This window comes from Saccoglossus kowalevskii, unplaced genomic scaffold (genome assembly GCF_978046115.1).
Source record: "Saccoglossus kowalevskii unplaced genomic scaffold, keSacKowa6.1 SCAFFOLD_291, whole genome shotgun sequence".
NCBI lineage: Eukaryota > Metazoa > Hemichordata > Enteropneusta > Harrimaniidae > Saccoglossus > Saccoglossus kowalevskii.
Window position 1 is genome coordinate 14,025 of NW_028188738.1, and position 24,080 is coordinate 38,104.

The 24,080-nt window shown below is 35.2% G+C and overlaps 1 protein-coding gene and 1 pseudogene across 1 annotated transcript; one reads left to right on the top strand and one right to left on the bottom strand.

Annotated features, from left to right (window-relative positions):
• Positions 1 to 1,688: 1,688 nt before the first annotated feature.
• Positions 1,689 to 5,191, bottom strand: LOC146725345 (uncharacterized; annotated as a pseudogene).
• Positions 5,192 to 10,755: 5,564 nt separating this feature from the next.
• LOC146725346 (uncharacterized) lies at positions 10,756 to 22,394 on the top strand. Its single transcript, XM_085496405.1, has 6 exons — positions 10,756 to 10,866; positions 12,555 to 12,742; positions 14,895 to 14,950; positions 15,706 to 15,800; positions 20,542 to 20,654; positions 21,842 to 22,394. The coding sequence occupies exons 1-6, from the start codon at positions 10,791 to 10,793 to the stop codon at positions 22,130 to 22,132; spliced, it is 819 nt and encodes a 272-aa protein (XP_085352531.1). The 5' UTR covers positions 10,756 to 10,790; the 3' UTR covers positions 22,133 to 22,394.
• The last annotated feature ends 1,686 nt before the right edge of the window (positions 22,395 to 24,080 follow it).

The window sequence follows — 24,080 nt, forward strand, 5'->3', positions numbered from 1 at the left end:
ATTTTCTAAAAATAATTTTACTTGAATTACTTCATTCGTTCGGAATGACAAATCATCCCGAAAAAGTAAACAAACATTTCCCATTCTATTGATGTGGTTTTGAAACTGAAGGCATTTTATTTTTAGCCTCGTTGTATTTATTACAAACATAGCACAACTATAACAACCTTGCCGTTACCTAAATCTCAGAAACACAAAAACAATTTTGCAAGAACAGTGTAATAAGCAATATAAACAATTTGGTTGTTTCACACACAAGACAATTTTTTTTTCTCCAATTCTAAGGTGCAGTTTCACTTAGCAAATTTATGTGGACTCATCCCTTTGATCAACACATACACCATCGAATTTTGTTATTGTGGAGGGAGTAATGTAAAATTAACTGTAGAATAAGGATAAAAAAATAGGAAGCCAGATTTGTAAATAAGCACCAACATAGGAAGTTACCAAAAACTATCATTTTCATGTAATTTATATTTTAAGATTGTTTTCAGAATTATGTTTTATGTTAGAAAGTGGGAATACAACTTTAAAGCAAGGCCTGCACGACCATTTACATGAATATTCCGGTTATCCCATAATCTTATACTTTATAAAATAAGTTACTTATCGAAGCTGGTCACTATTACAATTTTCAAGTGGTACAACTACAGATACACGTTCACCCAACTGACAATAAGGAAATGACACTTTAACTTGCGTACATACACATAAGCACTGAATCCTTTGCACAGGTATGAATGCGGCTCCATGTACCGTTTCAATATCAGTTCCCCACACCTGAGTATGATTCCCATAATGGTTTTTCATGGGATGCCTTTTTAGCCATACAACTCTGGCTAATATATGGGGCACCTTCTCTATTTTCTCTCCCACAGAAAGAGTGACCTCACTTCTAAATATTTCTTGAATAATACAAGGCCTAGTGTCACTACATAAATCAATTGAACACATGCCATCACTACTCTCGTTACCAACCCACTTGGCCATCACACAGGCAGAACGATTATTACGGGAACGTTCAATGCTATACAGATTTCCAGCATAAGAAACACGCTTGTAGCGTTCTGCAATGCAAATCACATTCAAAATGTTACTTGGATTGTACAGTAAAGCATACATTTCTGTTAGAGCAGAAGTGTCATCACTGTCAAAATAGTGACATTGCTCTGGTGGCAACACAGTAATTTGGTGTTGCTCTCTAAAATCACTTAATGTCAATTCTGCAGATTGCGTCTCAGTGCATCTTTGAACAACATGTTGAAAAGTTGAAGTAGCCTCGCATGTCCCTCGTGACTGCTGACCGTAACCTAGTAGTGTTCGCAGATCAGGGATACATTCTGGCCACGGTTTATCTTCAATCTGCTGTCCTAAAGTAAATTTCCTCATAAGTTGAACAGTTATTCCCTGGTTATTGGTAGGGTAGTTGCCCAAAATACCATTATATCTTTCGAATGAAAAGCACCAAAATGCATAAACAGGCCCATAATCCAACAGACAATCTTTTAAATGGAGATGTAAATGCATATTTATAGTGCATGCTTCACTTCCATGGAGTTGTCTAAAAAACATGCAGAATTTATGCAAATAATCATGTGCCTTTAATACCTGTTCAGTGGATATAACTTTTGAACACATGATTCTGCATGCATTGACAAACAGGCCCCAGCAATTATATTGGTCATTGCTTATAATGTCTTTAAGAGCATATTGAGAGAAAATAAGCACCCAGTTTTTCCACTGGTCAGCAGTGAAACCAGAAAAACCTGACGCAATTTTTCTTGGAATTCTTCCTACATTTCCAGGAACTTTCATACCATCCACTTTAGACTGTATCATACTGAACATGTTGCCATCAATAACACCTTTATCTTTCCATATCTGAGTTACATGTTTAGCTGTGCCAAGAAGAAGGTTGTGCATCGGGTCTATTACATGAAATCTTACTGGATGGTAATACGGCAAATTGTTCAGTTCAGTCCAACGCGCTCCATACTCTCTTTCATGTTTGTTCTGTTCAGCCAGTGTTGCTGCATTCTCCACTTTAACAGCAAATGACTTATGATCTTCATCACATCTAGGTGGGTAATTGTCAGGGGAATAGCCTGAATAATCAGCCTTGGCTCCAAATGTTTCCCGCGGGAAGGTTTTCAAGCATTTACTGCAACCTAGAAGATGAATAATGAACATTTCAAAAATTTAGAAAAATGAGAAGCAGTTATAAATATGAACTTGTTTTCAGAAAATGTGATTTATTACTGTGCATTTAAATTTAATTTAGCATTGGAACACAGTTTGAGCAACAGGAAATTCACAAACTGCAGCGGCCATTGAAATCTATGTACTAGATACAGCAAATAAATATATATGTGATATTCTAATTTGTTAGTCAAAATAACAATTCTGTATACAACATCACAGGGAAATATGATTCACAATGTTACTTGTAGCCAACACTGATTCATCTATGGCCAAGACGATTTTACATTTTATATTTGTGGAATGCATGTTCTGCATTTTTAAAGTACTGTTAAAAATGCAGAACAAGCCTTCGATATCAAACATGAAAGCCATTCAAAAATTTGTATTTCACAAATGCAATTCTAGTGATTCTATGATGCAAAATTTAGATTGTTAATGACTTATATTGTATTCATTGTTATGCTAAATTGGTTCTATTGTTTATCCAAAAGTAAACGAATGAAAACCCCTACTCTATAATGCCCTGGAGAGAACCCTGGTTCATTCCATATTCTGTTTACCTTTCAAAAATTGTGAATTGCTAACTATCTTAAAAAAAAATCATGCCGTTTTTTTGCCAAATCAATTCCAACAGATAGTATATTGATGTGCAACAAGCGCCCAACCCCTTAAAAACATGATTTTGTGATTTTGCTAAATATTAGGCACTTTATGTAAACCCATTTTTCATAAAATCGCAATAGCAGCAAAGCAAAGCAATCGATCTCAATTATTTTATTTTTCTCATAAGAAACTTCGACAAAGGATACTGCATTCAACCATGGAGCTAAAAAAGGAGGAGCAATGATGCCTACTGTTTCCTTTGTGTACTATGATGGTTGGCAATTGTTAAACTGGTAAACTGGTATCTGTTTTTCTGCTATCTGTTTAATCCCTCAATAGCGATTATGCAATTCAGAGTATTTCAACAAATTTCAGAAATTTCAACTGCACAGTGGACGAGTCATAGTGTACATGGTTGGCAGCGAAAACCATACCATCGCACCAATATTCGTGATTTTCGACAACCGCTCGCTGTCGCACGCCAGATTTGACAATGGTTTTCAAAAGCCGATTCTACAAAAAGTTAAACATTTTTGCGGAATTCTGTGGATCATATAAATGAAGTGTTTCAAAAGCTGACTCGTCAGAAAGTATAAAATATAGTCAATCTTCAACTACAAACAATTAAATGTCCAAGTGTCTAGTTTGTGAATGGTGACTTCTTGTTTTCAACAAAAGTCACCGCACATAAGTACAGGCCTTATTTATGATCTGCGCAATTGATTTAATATTTCATCAGAAAATTTTTTCTGTGTAATCTGAACATTACGGCCGGTACACTTGCTTAAAGAAACGGCTTCGAGTTCAAACACCAGAAGTACAAAGGAATTAGGAGCTTAACAATTGAAGTTCATAGGCTTATTTTCCACCACTGCTTCTTCTTTTTTTACCTCCATGATGCATTATTTTAGATCAATTGGTCAAAATATTAATTTCAAACACAAGCTTGAATTTTTGGCTCCTTATGCAGGAGATTCAAGATGATCCAAACCATGTAACCAGTCAAAATTATTTTATTTTTTTCTCATATTAAGAAGCGTTTCAACATATCAAAATGATTGCTTCAAGTACTCACGAAAGAATAATGACAAGCATTTTTGATCAATAGTAGCAATATTTGGTTAAATTTTTCTATGGGCAACAGTGTTCAAGTTAGGGTTCAAAAACAAAAACTTGACTTGGCCTCTATGTACAGTACATGTTGAAGTTTTAGAGGAACACATTTTTAAAGTTTTTAGGGTATAAACATGTGACATTTTGTGTATTAATTATTACTGGTACATGTATAATGTGACACAGTGTCAAACAATTTAGGTCTCTTGCATAATTTCTCAACATATAGTTACGCAGTACAAATTTAAATCACAAACAAAAATCAGTTTGTAACACATTCATCCATAGTTGTGAGTTTATTTATGAGTGTGGATAATAAAAAATATTTTTTCTCACCTCTCAAAGCTCCATGTCCAACGAAACCTCCACATTTCCGACAGGCAGGAATATCACTTGACAGGCACATAACAATTGCTCTGTATGTGTTACCAGACATTGAACCATCTTCTAACTTTACTCCTTCAACCAACTCCTGCAACTCTGCTACAAGTGGCTTAAGATAGGAATTTAAATTTTTCTTTGGTTCATCCGGTCCTGGTAGGACACCAACAAGAATCACATTTTCTGCATTAAAACGTTCCTCTCTGGGAAGGTTATTGATAACCATATAAATGGCCCCTGCTGAGTATGGGCTGTGCTCATATGGTTGAAACCAATCAACATTGAGTGTCAAGCTCAGATCATAATCACTACTAAAGAAACCAGCTTCTACAAAATCTTTCCAAACTTTTCCATCATAAATGTCACTCATAACTCCTTCAGGAATGTTTCTATTTCTCCACTGGTTACATCGATTTAGAAAATTAGGTCTTCTAAGAAATGACTGCAATGTTTGTTTGAGGCTTTTGTAACAGTATAGTTTTATAGGATACAAATATTCTTTCATATTTCCTTTTACTTTCTTCAAAAGTGGAGAATTACAAGGCTGGCGATGTTTTCTCTGTGGGTGCTTTGGAAATCTAATGAAAGAACATTTCAGAGGTATTTTCAGCCCATTTCTATCAGTTCGGTAGCAATCTTGAAATCTATACAATTCTGCACACTTTGGACACACCACATACTTGTCAAAATCATCTCTGTTAAGACCCAGCAATTGTCTAACCTTGTAAAGTGACAGAGGAATGTAACTTGCTAACTCTATTAGCAATGGCAACTCCAAGTGGTCTGAACACATTAGAAGGAACTGTTTCATAAATTTCAAGAGAATTGTGATTCCTCTATCAGAAACGTTGTAACACTTCTGCCATAATAAAAGAAAAAACATCATTGCATCTACAAGTATCTGAAACATTGGTTTCGGTATGGATGAATCTTCATTAGTAGCTGATTCCTCATTCAATAACTCTGCTTCTCTCACATCTTCATCAGATTCCCATATTTCACTGCAGCAGGATTCTGGGTCTCCAGCTGTTTCCTATTGACAAAATGGACTTAAGAATAAACCTGTGTTTTATTTACTTTTATTTGTTCAAACAATGCAACGTAACAATACAGGGTCGGCCTGTACAATACACATGTTATATCTTTTAAACTAGCAAATAATTATGAAGACTAACAATTTTCCATTTGTGTAATAGTTTTACAATAATACAATACATATGCACATATACACATTTATACTAGTATTGCTGAATACTAGCATAGCTTGAATGACTTTGCATAACGCAATGTTCAAAATCAGGGCGCTAACTTGACTGCCTGCTAATGAATTGAGACTTATAAAGAAAGACTTGTTTATTTTTATAAAGGCAGTGTAGTTACTGTCACTGTTACATAACAATGATTGGCAAGGGTTTATTCGCAAGTGACCAGTTTCTTTTCAGTCTAGTTCTCAGTAGCAGTGTTGAAATCTGTATACTTGCCTTTGTTCTAGGTCTTACAATGGATGTACATCCATGGTCTTACATAGTCAAAAAACGTTTAATATAACTACTCAGCAAGTTACAGTATTTAAACATAGTTGAACTCTTATGACCCTGCCCTTGTTGTATAATATTATTCCATTTACCATCGTTTCAATATCAATATGCATGGTCATAATTAATGTTGTTTTGGGAAAAGCAAATCTATTGAAAGTCCTTGATTGATGTAAATATCTTACAGGAACATTGGTGTCTAATTTGTTTAATTATTTTAAGGGACATAATTTCCAGCTTTATTAAAAGTATTTTAGTATAAAAACAAATGCCTCATCTCAGAAAAAAAGTGCTGCATTTAGATTAGATTAGATTCATAAAACATCCAAGAAAATCTTAGCTGGGATCAGTGACCTTTAAATGTCTAGCATCAGTCATGGAGTTAGCTCCATGCACCAGTGAGCAGTCAAGTAGAATATTTATCAGATTTTCTCAATTTTTCTCATATTTTTACACAGGATATCTGTCACTTGAACTAAGGGAAAATTTTATATTGATGAATAAGGTGACCAAATTTGATAAAGTTTGGAATAGAATTAGTAAGTTATTGTGCGCACATTAACAATTATTAACAATGATGACGACGAAGACAACAACAACAAAGCTGACAGACTTTTTTCCCTTAATATACCTTTCCCTTCCATCTTTGATGATACAGGAAAGGTAAAAATATATGTCAAAATTGGAATTTGTTGATGTTGACACTGGGTATTACATGCAACCTCAGTCCTCAGAACAAACTGTGAATGACTTTGTTTATGGTGTGAATTGGGAATCAACAGCATGCATGCGTTTCTGAAAATACTCTATCTACGTTGTGTGTTTTTGTAAAGTCAGTTTTGTGCCAAAAGTGCGATAGAATAAGTTTGGGTCTATTTATGAATATTTTTTGAATGTAAAATATTTGTGAACTCTTTTCTACATCACTGGTTCTGGCAATGCATGTAGCAGACAGTAACAAATTTAAAATCTTAAAAACAGATCATATTTAGCTTACAGAATTTAACGGTTCATAGCCTGTACTAAGCACATAGGCTAACATTTGTTATCCCTTATAGCTTGTGCTAAGCTGTGCACAAATGCAACTAATAGAGTGGACTTTGTTACCAATCTGTTTTTTTTACTGCTATCTGAATCTGTGCCAACAATCATGGAGCTTTTAGCTCCATGCAACAATTGAATCAAGAATAACAAGCCAAGGTAGACAAGACAGCATTTCTGAGAGCCAAAAAAAAAATATTCTGAAATCATCTGCGCAATTATGCCTAATAACAATAATTATGAAGTCAATTTGCTTGCAAGCCATGAAGTCTACCTCCCAATGTTTAGTGGAAATCGTTGTACTATCATATACATACCCTGAATAATGTTTCTGTATCAATATCAACTGTCTCATGAATAGCATGCTGTTCATCTTCTACATCAGATTGAGTGTCAGAACTAATGTAGTCTAGATCCTCAATATTCCTTATTGTTAGAATATCACTGAAAAAAATTATTAATTTATTCAAGGAATTGAATTGAATAATAATGGTATCCATCTACTAGTATGTCACATAATTTGACAATGCAGAAGCATTTACTTTGTGTAATAATATGTGACAATGTTCTTATCAGAATAAACTTGGGTTGAAACAAAAGGAAAAGGAAAGCCAGTTAAGAGACTTAAGTGGCCACTTGAGAGGCATGGAAGGGCTCCTTTCATTGGTACCTTCCATAGCCTGTTCATGGAACTATAAACTATTATGGTTTATAGTTCCATGACCTATTCAACAGGGTTCTGCACAGCCAGATTTGAGTGCTGATTGCTCATTAATATTCATTCTTGTCATCCTATGAATTACGAATTAAATTGCTTTAAACAAATTCAATCTGTTTTTCTTTTCTAATAGAATGTTGTTAAATTACACTAATAGTGATAAATAATTATTTCTTGGATCGCCTACTCAACATAGGTTCTGAATTCAATTTTATGAACTAGTCATGAAGACAAAAATATCAACAAAGCTTTCTACACTAGCTGCAATGATAAACCTTCCTCCTGTTTATTTATTAGTCTTTCCTTCCATTATCTTGATGTATCACTTATTCCAATTGAGTTTGTTTGTTAGATAAAACCGAAATTAATACACATTAGGCTGAACATGGTGTCTCAAGTCAAGATTTGTTCTATTGTGAAAGCCCAGACATCTATAAGTACACTTATAAACAATAGAGATTATTTTTTTGCAAGTCTCCCTGTAGTAAACAGATCCAGCCAAGCTTTGTTAAATTCATGTTTTCCTAAACTTACAGGTTGATTTACTCATGGAACTATAAACCCCAGGAAGAACAACGAAACTAAGAGGATTAAAAAAACCTTTGTCTTAGTTTATCTTACAGTGCTTTCGCTTTTGTTTCCACAACATTAGTCATACTCCATGTTAATTGCCGCCGATACGCCCGTATCAACTTTGCTGGAAAAAAAACTTGAAAAAAAAATTTCATATCTGCGCAGTAAAATATTTCGTTGCGCAAACAAGATGGTCTGCAGGGTGACCTTCAGTGTACCGGAAATCATGCAACGAGTTGGAGTTTTAGCGAGTTTTCATAATTTTCAATGTCGTATTTAGATTACGAAAAATAAGGTTGCGAAAGTTTGCGAAACATGGTGTTTGGTTTGCTATTTGTTGTCGAAATATCCCGACTTATTATCCGTGTTTCCCTTCGATCGCCAGAAGTGGCAATGTGTGTTTTTTTTCCTGTTGAATGTCGCTCATTTATCAGTGTTCTTGTCTTGGCGCCATGGTTTTTTTTTATGCTATAACCGAAACAACTCGATCACGTGATCTCCCGACGTCGCCGGATTGATTCCGAAAATGACCGATAGTCGGAGATAAACGTTCATTTGCGTAAATCGGCTTATTTTTTAATGCGACGAAATAAACAGTCAAAATAAACATTCAACATCGCGGCAACTATCATAGTTCAAAGGAAACGAAGTGGTTGTTCTTCCTGGGGTTTATAGTTCCATGATTTACTAAAGTGGATATATGTGACTATGAATATCTCAGCAGTATATAGTATATATGTATGACAATAAATAGTACATGAATTGAGATTTTGACCAATAAAAGTCAAAAACACAAACCAGTTAAAGACTAGGCTAAGCTCGAACAATTACTAGTAACCGCTGTCAATCAATGTCACATGCCTTGAACCACTGAAACAAGGTGCATCATCTAAAGTTTCTAAACTTCACAAACATTGACAAATTCTCTAATGTATTTCTCATTATCACATAGCAGATTCAGCAAAGACAATGACAAACCTATGGAAAGAGTTCCTTAAAGTCTCCCCCATTCCAAATCTAAACCCTGAATCTCTTACTCTAGCCATATGATGTAATTTTATATGCCCCTCCAGATTACTATACATGCCCTGAGTTGGAGCATATGCAATTAAAATGACAGCGAAGAACTGGAGAGGCAGGGGTAGAATTAGCTTTAGGTGATGTGGCTCTAAGGAACTCTTGCCCACTGGAAAATGCATGTACGTTTATACGATTTATAGACATCTCGACCCAGACACCCTGGACATTTCGACCCACTGCATCGACGTGACCCTATCTCAATGTGGCAAACCTCTATTTAGTTCAAAGTTGATCGACATCTATTGATTTGAAACACCGGCCACAGAGAGAAATCAAATGCAATGGGTCAATCCAAAAAATGACGACATTGTCAGGGGTTACGTGCTGTGAAATGAACAACGAAAGTACATAACCGCCACAGTCCGCTTCATGTATATGACATTGAATGTTTAGTTTGATTATTGATAAATATACATTCACTGGTAGACTGTTGCTTTCATGTTGTGTCAAACAGGATTTAAAATTGTCTTTCCCGGGGTTTATTTTCCCTTGTCATATATTCAATGTATGTTTGTTTTGTCATGTATCACAACTGAATGTCAAAGCTGACTGTTTTGGCTGTGTAGGTGGGTCGAGATGTCTAGGGGCACTGTGTCGAGTTGTCCAATGAAAAACAGGTCGAGATGTTCAGCCTTGTTTATACCTACCTAGATGCAGAGTCGGAACATGGTGCACATACACTCATCGTTTCCGTCATTGTAGTACCCCCACTTTGGATATCGGACTCTTCTGCTGGTATTGCCGGCGACGGCGGGTTGTCAACCAAAATCGGCGCGGTTTTTTCACATTTTTTCCAATGACCATAGGGGTCAAAATACGATCGTCTATGCTCATAATAAGCAGATTTCTGCAAAAACTGACCACAGTGGCCACACTCTTTAGCTTTATAACGACGATTGTTCATAATGTATGGAGAAACAAAGACTAAAACTTTCGTATACAAATACTAATTTCCAAGCTGACCGAGCGCCTCCAGACTGTCAACTTCCGTTTATCAAGGCCCCTCGTGTTGCTAAGTATTATCACAATCGATTATGCGAATAAAATAGCTGAACTGAAACTTTTGAAAAATTTATTTAAATCCATAAAGTTATTTACTAGTATACGGTATTTTGTAAATCATATATGTACATCAAAAAGTGTACATACACGCTGCATAAATTCAGCTAAAGCATAAACCTATATAATAGGTAACTTAGGGCGTCTTCTCATGGCATGACGGGAAATGTGTGGTTCATTTAAATCTGTTCACAATTAGAAATTGTATTTACGTAACTCTCGTCATTCTGCCAACACTATCAAGTTTTATTTGCAACTTCACAATGATGAGACGCAATCGACCACTTTCTAGACAGGATATTTTAGATGACGTTTTAGTCAACCCAGCTACTGGCGTAAGAGATTTCAACGGGGATCCCAATGTCCCGTGGAATGAAGATGACGGTGTTCAACCATTTTCTCCTGGACCGCTCCGTGGTCATCAACTTGCCAACGGTGCATTTTCCTCCAGAACACCATCTTTACACAGTACTCCAAGCCCAGACATGAGATTTCTAAATCGACGAAGTCATGAGAGTGCTAGTAGCAATGAAGGATCACCAGTTGTGGGCAATGTTCAAGGTATTGTTATATGTTGTAATGTTACTTTCTTGTATTTTAGAGTAAGCAAATAACACCGAATAAACGGCAAGGTAAAGACTATGTCTAATTATAGTAAATACGTACTGCGTGCGTGACTCGAACCGGCGCTCGCGTACGGCACCTAATCGCCTAGCTTCACGCCACTACACGTCTTCCCCTCGGCCACCGGGCATCCCCAAAAAAGGATGCTTAATAACCGAGCTTATTACGTGCAGAGAACGTGAAACCCGTCCACGCGATACGCGCCACACAGCATGGCCAGAATGCGGCAAAGGCCTTCAGATCTGGCTGTAGTAGGATGGTGAAAGTAATGGTACAGCATTTTAACAGTGAATAAGTACTGAGAAATATTTTTTAAACTCATAGTTGCTGTCGACATAGGAAGTAAAGTAAGCAAATAACACCGAATAAACGGCAAGGTAAAGACTATGTCTAATTATAGTAAATACGTACTGCGTGCGTGACTCGAACCGGCGCTCGCGTACGGCACCTAATCGCCTAGCTTCACGCTATTTTAGAGCATCGGCTCATGGCCTATGTAATAACCTATATTTTTCAGTGACCCTACCAGTTTTTTATCTTATGATTGTCAAGTGTTTTTCTAAAATTCAGATTGTTTTGGGCTCTAACCAGATATTACTGCTGACTATAACATTTTACCATATCATGCCATATTAAGCCCATTGTCGACGTACATTGTACCCGACACACTTGTCATTGTCTGCTACAATCATGTGTTTCATTTCCTAGTATTTGTTTATATACATGGCATTGTTCTCTTCAACGACTTTCACACCTTTCTTAGGGTAGGGCATGGCTTATTATGCTAGTTTAAAATCTAGTGACGTCATGTTATGACCAAGGCTAAACAAAGCTGGTAAATTTAAAAGAAGATTGCTTGAGTCACAAATTATTTTGTCTTGAGTTATTACATTTATAATATGCACAAACCTAAATTTTACTAAACTTGCATGTACTGCACTGTATAGGAATGCAGTTTTGAAAGGAATAGCATATTCTCTAAGACAGACCGGAAACAAGACAAAAACAAAAGATTTTTTGAAGTTAGCATGGGGGTAATATAGTTGCTAAGTATTATCGTCAGGAAAAGCTATTGTTTAAGCTAGTCAGTGATTGGTTGCTGGCAATGTTTGGGGGATTTTGACCAGTTTGTGACGTAGAATTGACTTGAATTGGAGAATTTGAATAAAAAATGTTTGCAATGTTAATCACCTATCTTAAACAGAAGCTTTCAAACACTCCATTAAACATAATTTCTGGGGGGTAATTCTATTATGTAATTATCTTTTACCCAATGAAGATGTTTCCCCTTGCATAAAGGGACATAGGAAATCTTTTGAAAATATTCTTTTAATAAATTTATAAGATAACTCTTCATGTATGTCACAAACTTTAAATACTGTTAGCACCAATCACAAGGTTCCATCATGGTTAATTTTTGACCAAATGAACACAATTGATCAATATCTCTATAGTCTTTATTTTACTGAGCTAGATGATGTCATATTATTTAACAGTCTCAGTACATGTACCGTAATTGCATTTTTGCATTTAATTTGATTATTTTATAATATCAAACATATCTCATTATCGGAAAAAGCTTTCATGCAATTATAAATAGTTATTATCAATATTTTTTCTTTTAGGGCAAGTCGCTATAAATACATTTCTTGAAGGTCTGAAGAAAAATCAGGATGCCTTCCAAGAAAAGGTTTTAGAAAAAATTAACATTCTTGTGGAGAAATCAAATATGCAAGTAGTTGAAAAAAATATTCCGCAAGACTGTAGTGGTGAGTCAACTACCAGTAATATAAGAACTCCACGTGAACTTAGTGTAAGTAAATTTCTCTTATTTATAATCACCTGAAGTATCTTCACTATTGTTAATCATAGGATTAGAAATTCCATTTGATCATATCATGTGCATTTTCAGTTCAGCTGTAAGCAAAGTTTATATTTTCTAGTGTTTTTTTCCTACTGGTATAATTTATTCACTATTGTTTCATTTGTTGAGATATAAACAATATGGTAACTGGAAGTCTACAAGCACTTCCCGGCAAAGTGAAAGAGCAAACAGTTGTTCATCCATAAATTTTCTAAACTATTGTCTTCACTATTGTGTACAGCACACAATTACAGTAATTCCGATCACAGCTATTTTTTTAATAACCATGTTCCAATCACAAAAATGAATATATGAACAAAAAATAGAATTAGAAATTAATGAGTGAGTTACTTGTGTAGTCAACATGCTTCTCCTTAAGAATAATGATGTACTTAGGCCAGGAAAAAAAACCTCTGTTTTAATTTTTAATCGCGCTAAAATGGGGGGGACAGGGATCTCGCCAGCCCAACGTGAGTGCCGGTCGGTCATGAATATTGATGAGCTATATGAATATTAATTAGCAATGAATATTAATGAGTTCAGTCGCAGTGTAAAATATTTTTGAAATTATTTCACAATTTAGAAGAGTTTTTAATGTAAAAATTTAAAATATTCAAAATACGAATGCTGCAGACTAAAAAACAGAAACAAATAAATTATTGTTGCAATATTAATGTCTATTGTAAAAAGTTAAATAAAACGCATTTGAAACGTTTCAGCCAGGAATATGTTCACGGTCTTATTTACTCTAAATACATTCTCCTTCAAAAAATCGACCACATAATTATTTGGAGTATTGTTGTAATTTATTATTCGTACCATCAACTTCTATATTCACAGTAATGAACGAACAAATAAAACTTCTGAACTTTCAAAGTTACGATGTGACATAACTTACTTCACGATGTTATTCACCGATTATACCAATAATTCCTCTTACTCAGTCATGATGCCAAGCAAAAAAATTTACTTATTTAAATTTGACTTAGTTTTATCGGGAGTGAATATTTTTGATCACTCGATCGCTTCTGTCAAAAAACACAGCCCGCCATAATGTTTGTGACGTATTAGTTGACAGGCACGTGTTCTTTGACCTGATGGATCAATAATTCCATTAACCAATCAGAATGCCGCATGGTAATGCCGGTAGAATCCAAAGTTTTCCGAATGGTTGTGATCAGTTCAAATGTACTTAACCAAATCACGCAATAAACACGTTGATTTTTTTCTTGAGTAGCGTAAACTGATCGTGAACTCCGCTTTGACCATGTTATATCGAGGTAGAATTGATTTTGAAAGAATTTTAGCTTTCAATCTAATTAAGACTGTCTATCACAGAAAGTATTTACTTACATACAAAGAGGTGCTAATTTCACAAAATTGACTAGCCGCTACGGATCGTGCAACTAGGTCTATTGCTTACAAATTATAATCCACGACTGGCAGGAAGCGTGTCGGTCGGTACATAATTAAAATAACAATCGGACAATAGTTCTGGTCGGGAGCATTTCCGTGGTGGCCACTAATTTTGAGTGCCAGTCGGGGCTGACCACCACCGAACAGCGTGGCGAGATCCCTTGGGGAGATTTGAGACAAGTGCGAGTACAAGCGCATTTTGGAATGCTTCAGAAGGAAAGAAAACGTCTGAGGCATATACTGTAAAACATGTCTTTTTCACAAGCATGTCTTTTTTGCGAATTTAGTGAGAGAATTGATTTCCTAATTCAAGATGTTGCTAATGACTTCAAAATGGCCGGCAAACATAGAAATCAACAATGACAAGAGAGATTCGCTAAATCAACATTTCGCTATTGCGTCATTTCACACACATTCGCTAAAATTGCATGCCACTTTTTCAACATGTTTTACAGTAGTTCAAAATGATGCGCGTGGAAACGAGAAACAGAGATATGTTTTTTCTAAGCCTTACAAATGTGTTTCACTTTCTTGTGTGTGTATGAATTCAAATGCATGCTATTAACTTGATACATACTGTATATGATTCTGTGTGCATTTTTAGTATGCAATTGTGCATTTTTCTGTGATGCACTCAGCATTGTTGACAAAATTGGTGTGTAATTCAAAATATTTTATATTGCAGCGAACATTGAAAAATTTATCAAAACAAGATGGCTACCAGTTCATACCAGAAGAGAGGCAAGTATTCTTTATAGAAGCTACTCTTGCAGGATTTAGAAATGCATAATAATATTTGTATTGCAGTGGTATCATGTCAAAGATGGAAATATTATACTCTACTTTAATAACTCTATTTCTATTCGAACATCCATTATTTTGATATTAACTAATTACCAGGTATTAAATGTAATCTATTAATTCAAAATTTTCAAAAATCATTTAAATTGCCTATCCAAACTAACCCTTGGCAGATTGAACCATTACAGTGTGTAGTGAATGGGTGCCCTTAACAACAAGGAGAGGAAATGCGACAAAATAAATAGGCAATCAGTTATCTTGAATCAAAATACAGTAGGGCGTTTTTTGTTAAATGGTAACCCAATGAAAAACAGATCACGCAGTTTTTCAAGATAAAAAGTCTCACCGATCACCAAAACCAAGCAATTGAGTTATTACTAGCTAGTTTGTTGCAATGAAGACAGTTTCATTAGAAATTTTGTAAGTAATCGTGCTACATGTCACTATTTCGAACATTTTGTTCTTTAGCTTAGCATGCAATGTTACACAGCATCTGATAGGGCACCTTTCCAATAGGTGCACCCAATCAAACTTGGCCTTTTTAACATAAAATACGCGTTTACCCAGGCTGATCTTGCACGGGTTGGTGAAGTCGACAATGATTCGGCACCAACAAATCGTGCCTTTCGGATGATGTTAAATAGCGCACTATTTTTTGTGTACATTAAATTGTTTAATCCTTTCTTCTATTGTAGAATTGAATCTGTGCGAAATAGTGGTGTGAGAGAAAAATTGAATAATGTTTTAAAGGACAAGTTTCAAGACAAATTTACTCATTTAGAGTATCAAGGTATGTTAATATTTATATTGGTTTTGTTAAGTTACATTCACCAAGTGGCCCAACGAATGACCAAATTTACATACACATTTCCAACAATCAAGATTTCAATTCAAGCTAAAAGCTTCATTGATTCAAGTCATTTGGTGCTAACTTCACCTCCTGGTGGACAAAGTTGGTTGAACTACTCATTCAAAATAATCATAAAACAAATTAGAATGAAGCTGGTTCAGTCTGCATGTAGTCTCAATTAAATTAGCAAGAGGGAAAAAATGAGCAATAGTTTAATAGGTATGACTTTCCCAGTCGTTATTAAGCATGCAGCTTTGCTAATGTATATATTTTCACAAACATGAGATATATAATAATATGATCAAGTATTTTTTCATACATTTGCTTGGGAGATTTAGTTACAGACACACAGGAGCTACATTCACACATGTCTAAAAAAAACTCCGGTGTTGACACTGTTTTTTTGTGGTGGAAATATTAGTCTGCTGAATTGTCAGCTCACGTTCTCACTTAGAAAAAACACCGGTGTTTGAGGATTGAATGCTGGCCTTCCACCTAATATTTTGTGTTGTTCATCCCAAAATGGCACAGTTTTCAAATCTCTACCGCTTCTGTTGTTGTGCTCAGTCACTTCTCTGTACTTATACGTAAAGTTTTGATCTTCCGTTGACATTGTAATGACTTCCTGTACAACCCCTTTCCAGCCGCTTTTCTGCAATCACAGCATATACTCTACCATCATTCCTTGAAAATATTAGATTCTCTCCATACAGATATCAGTAATCATGTTTCTTCGTCTGACCAGTTCAAAATTCGATCTGTAACCTCTGACGGCATCTTGTGTAATGACAAGCATAAATAAGTTGGCGATAGAGGGTGTTTGTCCGTCATATTGTGTTCACATTGTGCTGTGCATGAGCCGGTGTGACAGCTGCGTTAAGGATCTAGTCCACCCCTTTTACCACAGTGTCAAAAACGCTGATGCCACAACGGCGTATTCTATTCACACACACATTTTAACAACGATCTCAAATAAAAGGCAGTTTCTTATTGTTTGTTCTTCCATAAAAGAAGGTGATATTTTTTATGGTCATGATAGTCAAAAATTAATTTCAGTAAAAACGCTATAAAATGTTTCTGTGTTTTTGGAGAAATATCTCCAAGAGAGTGAAAAAAATAACTTGCTAACTTGAACAAGATAGCATATCACAAAACTAATTTATTCAAGATTTTCTATGTTAAACAACTCACCAGTACAATCAGTTCTTTAATCATGGGGCGGGCTGTTGTGACAGCATTTGTTTACCTACAACATATACACTGTACATGATATACTCTGCCTATGGAGAGTATTGTTATCTGTTTTTTGATAACAAAGTTGGAGCTAATTGTTTTGCATCTTGATAAACAAATTGGATGTAGTGTTGACTATGTTAAACAGAGATTCATGTGTGGTTGTTGTTTTGTTATATAGTATATATGTGATGAGGATTGACTAGCATATACCGGTACTATCCTATGCTGTGTGTCACAGTCCCATAATACTGGAGGGGGTTTCGTTATATGAATTATATTTGTACATAGTTGTAGTATACATTTATATAGTACCACTGTCACTATTTAATTTTCAAAACTATCATTCAACATAGACACTTCAAAATATATACACAGCATAGGGGCAAGTCAATTTAAAATTCTGTGTTCACCTTTCTTGTCATCATTGCACTTTGAAACTAGTAATGTTAACGTTCTGACCATGATGCGGACAAGTCTTTTTGTTATGCAAAAACCACAGTGCCTATAGTCTACAAAGAATGAACTAACATTAAAATGGCAGAAAAACGTCCAAGTAAATGAAGACACTGAGAAAACCTTGAAATCTAAATACTAGTACTTACTATAGTGGGAGTCTTTGTGCTATTAATGTGATCTTGCAACAGTCAGATTACCAAGATATAATGAACCTTGATGGCCAACAAATCAATGTGCAACTTGAATCCTTTGTTTCAGTCCATCTCTCAACCTGGTATGTAAATGTTCAGAGGACCACATAGACTTTATTTCTGACTTTTCAAAGCACGTTTATGTCTGCTAAAGTTCCCTCACCACCGAATGACTATGTACACAAGACTAAAAACATCTCATTCATTGTTCAACCTGTTCAGATGCCTTGAAAATTGGTTATGATCTGGAATATTTTTTCCATGGCATGACGGACATTTATTCAGAATTGCTGTTTTGATGTGGTGTTTGTGAGGAGTTATCACTGGAATTAAAGGCAGATGCTGAGGTGTGTCATAGTCATGCACAGATTCAACTGATCTGGAAGCAGTACATTGCACAAGAGACAGTAAATCATTCTGATTTCTCCAATTAGAATGTTTTTGAATGTGACCACAAGTGTCCTGATGTGGTTTCAACAAGATGGCCCATAGTTTCACAAATGTAATAAAAACAATGACTGTAAATGTAAGATCTAGTCATCCCCTACCAAAGGCATCACAACTATCATTAACAAACCTCTTAAGATACTGGAAATGTCTACTCATTTGTGTCTACAGAATATGATGAGTCTTCCCTATCAGCTTTTACAGCATACTACCATAGCAATGTGAAGATGAGACTCCTGTTGGCACATTGTGTTGTCAAATACCTTTTCTACAAATGAGTTATTCAGAGAATATTGATAAATCATGATTCAGGCAATATCCTGCCCAAGAGAATGTTATTAGCATACTGCAAAAAGTTATTGATGTCACATCAGAAAAGCATGAATTTACATATATATCGTTAGTACCACCCATGATGTTTACTTATCTGAACATCTTGATTCTCCTAGATGTCAGCACAGATGATTAAACTAATGTTTGCAAATCACCTTCTAATAATGCCTCCATCTTAGATGAAGACAGTGGTACCACTATTGAATATTCATCACTTCTCACTGTTGTTGTGCATGACATGGAATAAAAATGGATATTTCGTGGTATATTGCTTGGCAAGTAGATATTAGAAAGTATATCACATGGTTGATGTCATTAAAACTATACTGGGCATAATAAATTATGATTCACTGAACTGAACCGTGTCATCCAGCTACACTGAATACAATGCCAGGTTCCCTGCACGGGAGTGCTGGCTCCAGTCCTCTCTTTCAAGGTTTTGAACAGAGCCATTCAGCTACACAAAGAACATGCCACATTCACTGCACTGAACTGGTCCTGTCCTGGCTGCTATTGCTTTCAAAGTTTTGAATGGTGCCATCCAGCTACACCGAGAACGTGCCATGTTCACTGCACTGCTCCTGTCCTGGCTGTTATTGCTTTCAAGGTTTTGAACTGAGCCATCCAGCTACACTGAGAACCTGCCACATTCACTGAACTGGTCCTGTCCTGGCTGTTATTGCTTTCAAGGTTTTGAATGGAGCCATCCAGCTACACCGAGAACGTGCCATGTTCACTGCACTGCTCCTGTCCTGGCTGTTATTGCTTTCAAGGTTTTGAACTGAGCCATCCAGCTACACTGAGAACCTGCCACATTCACTGAACTGGTCCTGTCCTGGCTGTTATTGCTTTCAAGGTTTTGAATGGAGCCATCCAGCTACACCAAGAACATGCCATGTTCACTGCACTGCTCCTGTCCTGGCTGTTATTGCTTTCAAGGTTTTGAACTGAGCCATTCAACTACACTTAGACGTGCCAGAATAGATATTGTAAGATACGCCATCTGATATTTGGGATTTATATGATGTGAATATGTTTGGCAAAGGTACAACTGAATCGTTGCGTCATGTAAGATCGCAGTGACACATTTTATGCATACCATGCTGATGCTCACAAGAACATTCTAAGCTGAGCAACATGTGAATACAGATAGTTGATAGGGTATAATCTTGAGAAAACTTTCACAGTCACTTCAACATGTTGACAGTTTTATCTGGCGAGTGACAGAATAACTTGCATTTGAAATAATTTACACCTGTTCCATTTCACATTACTAAAACATTTATTGTGTATTTCACAGTTGTTGTACAAAACTGCATGCTATTGCGTAATGTATCACTTATTATATAATACATTAAGTATTATATTGCATATTACAAAATATGAATGTTATTTTGGAACAGGTGTGGGAGATGTATGTTAAATGTAGTTGTGCATGGTATATGCATGTTTAATGTAATCAAACATATGGTCATTAGGGCAATATCACGATTTGTTGTTGGCCCTTATATAATGATTATGCCCTCACATATTTAGATCTGGCATACTGTGGTCAGGTAACAAATGTAATCTCGCCCTCACAAAAATTATTTAAATATAACTCAAGGATGTATTTTGTTTGGGGTTGAATGAATCCTCGCCGGTCATTAATTGCACACATACATAATATTTGCATGCCTTAAAGCTACAAAATGTGCAACAATACATATATTCTTTATACATAGCCTACTAAACATCATAAAAAATAACTCCATTTGTATTCATATTGGTACCCGGTACCACCATGCTAATTATTTTTTATCAATATCAAGTGCATGCTTCCTGAATTGTTATGATTAATACATTTATTAACTGGCAACCATTATTCAACTTTGAATATTGCAGATCTTACTCATCTGTGCTAACAAAATCTTTTTATAATGATTTTTTTTTTTTTTTTGTACCTGTTTGCGAGTCATGGGTGAACGTTTAGTAAAGGAAATAAGTACATTCACATTGTATTTTCACTTATATTGCAGTTTCTGTGACACAAAGATACAATAGTGAAAGGGTAAAATTCCGTGAAAGTCAAAATCCTGATTTTGGCGACCAACAAAAATCGAGAAGAAGGATTCGAAGCAGACAGCATAAGGTAATTATCAGCTACTATAAGTGTGAATACTAAATTTTTAAAAGGTAAAAGTAGTGTTGAAAAAAGTTTTGACATCAATCGCAATGATTAACAGTTCAAATGTATTTTACCTACTTATGCATTGAACAGACCATAACCTTTGCATTGACCATAATATACCGGGAAGTGATTTTGACAGAATTTTAGCTTTCAAATTGAAGGACTTGTGTATTGTCAGAAAGTGTTTACTTACAAACAATTGGGTATAATTTTACAAAATTGACTTTTTCTGTTTATAAGACACAACTTGGTTCATTGTTTTACAAATTCTAATCCACGACTTAAAGGATGCATGCCAGTCAGTGAGTAATTAAAATGATAATTGTCCTGGTCATGAACATTTCAGTGGTGGTAGCTAATTCTGAGTGCAAGTTGAAGCCGGTCACCACCAACCAGCTTGGCAAAATCTCTGACTAAATGTGTTTGTCTAATATCCCATCTTCGATGATGTTTTTAAAGGTAATATTTTCAGGCTAGCCCATTGAATTGTTTGGTGCATTTGGTAAGCCTACATACAATATTACAATTGAAATCATCAGTAAAAACAAGAAATAATGATTTTAATGTAATGGTAAGCATTAGTTTGAATGAAAGTTTCAAATAATAATAAACATGAACGCATTGGTTTGGTAGCAAATGACCACATGCTATACCCTACTTGTTGTAAAAATATTATTATTCTGTTGCGATTATAATAGCATAAATGTCAGTTTATTATGAAATGCAAGTAAAATCAAACTTATTTTCATTGTTAGCAAATGTTTTTGGTTGCAAGAAAACATTTCATGCAAAATAATGTTTGCTTTTTGCACGTGAGGCTGACATTTGACCTGGCATTTGTTAACCATCAGAATGCTCGGTGATTTGAGCCGAGCATATTATCAAATATTAGCAAATTATCGCCACACAAAAGTGTTGTAGTACTATCAAATCTACAGTAAACAATAGATATATCAGTATCTGACCATGTTTGACAGTAATCCTTATTTAGAAAAAAAATGCTTTATATTGCACATTGTTTACTGCTATTGTATAGCTTACAGCTATATTAAATGACTGATAGTAGTCAGCAATTTTGCAAATCATGCTGCAAATTGTAAACTACAGTAATATTCATATTTCAAAAATGATGTATTTTATATCTACAGTTAATGAAAAGACGGCAACTAAAAGTTTTAGAGAGTGAGAGGCCTATATGGAAGCACGTCAAGGCAGAGCTTATGTCAGAAGAAGAGGGCGAGATTGACGGAGCAGTGCTATGTCAGAAGCCAAGTTGGCGAACGGACAAACTCAATGAAATAATAAATACAATTGACGAGCGCTTAAAAGCGGACCCAAAATTTAGGGTCTTGATGAATCGACGAAAATACGCTCAACGCCCATGCAGCCGACCTCGGCCAACAAAGTACTTTCCTGCTGAACTGGTTCAACCAGAATAGTTTTTTGTTAGCTCCGATGTCGAGCGAAGCTTATCATATGAGTGATTGATTGTCCACCGCCATCCATTGTCCGTGTCAACTTTTTACTTTTTTGACTTCTTTTTGAAAACTACAAACCTGAATGCGTTGATACTTGGTGTATATGTACATTGGGTAGACCTCTCTTAGATTTGTTCATTTCATGATGTTTCCTTCAATTCTCTAATTTTAATGAATATTTTTGTCTTTTTTGGCAAAAATTGACATTTCAACTCCTTATTAAAAACCGCAAGTTTGATTGTTTTGATATTATAATATAAGTACTAGAGGTCAGGTAGACCTCTCTGAGATTTGTTCATTTCATGATATCTTCAATTATTTAATTTTGATAAATATTTTTGTAATTTTTGGTAAAAAGTGATATTTTAAATTTTTTCAACACCAAGTCTGATTGCTTTGGTAGTAAACATATTGTCATCTATGCGTTCCATTGTATTGTAACCGATCGCAGTTCAGAGTTGGGGAATAGTTTCAGTTTTTGGGGAAAAGGAAAGTAATATATTGACCTGGTTCAGATCACAAGTTTGATTGCTTTGATATTATAATATAAGTACTAGAGGTCAGGTAGACCTCTCCCAGATTTGTTCATTTCATGATGATATCTTCAATTATTTAATTTTGATGAATATTTTTTTCATTTTTGGTAAAAAGTGATATTGCTTTGATACTATACATATTGTTCATTTTATAATTATATCTTCTGTTCTATATTTGAAATGTGCATTGCTAACTGCGAAAATATTTCAGCCGACCGGCTGCTTGTTAAAAATAAAAAAATAATACTTTACTTCACTCGATATATGCTGTTTGAGTGAGTGTGGGTGTATGGGGTGTGTGTTGATACCCACTTTTTCTCCAACTCAAACCACAGAACCAAGTAACCTACAATATATGCAATAAGTAAATGGAAAGTTTATTTTCCTTTACTAATCATGCATACTACTCTTGAACAATGTAATACTGGGCCAAAGTAGTTTTTGTGACAATAAATTTATAAACAAAAATACAGTAGTTCTGGCTATGTAGATGTCTCAACATTTATATTTTAATTTGATACTACAAATTCATTTTGGATGAGTGCAGTATTCTGTTTTAAAACCTGTTGCTAACGTTTTCTATTGTTAGAAAATTTTAATCCATGAGGACAAAATTTTGCACAATATCCTGCAAAACTAAAGCAGTGTTACCCTTTAAGGAAATAGCAGAAATATGTTGTATACGCTGTAATCTCAGAGAATAAAAAAGGATTCCATTGAAATCCTCTGTTATGGATAGTCATAATTACATGCCAAAGGAATCCAGCGGAAATTCATTGCCATACACATTATTTGTAAAGAATACATAAAGAATCCATTGTGTATAATGACTAGGCATAATTACATGTCAGAGGAATCCAGCAGAAATCCATAGCCATACATACTGTATTCTCAGAGAATACATAAGGAATCCATTGAAAAACATTGTGTATAAATACTAGGCATAAATACATGCCAGAGGAATCCAGCAGAAATCCATAGCCATACACACTGTATTCTCAGAGAATACATAAGGAATCCATTGAAAAACATTGTGTATAATGACTAGGCATAATTACATGCCAGAGGAATCCAGCAGAAATCCATAGCCATACATACTGTACTCTCAGAGAATACATAAGGAATCCATTTTGTGGATTCTATGATGGATATTATTGTTCCGTATTCATTGGAATCCACTATGCATTTCAGATGAATTCTTCAGATATCAATAATGGATTCTTTCACATTCGTATGGATAGTGAAGATATCTAGTAGAATAAAGATAGGAATCAACAGTGGATTCTAGCTATTTCGCACAGTGTTCACATTTAATATCTTTATCGTGGTCACTATTCCATACTGTTATGTACTTGTAGTGACATATAAACCAT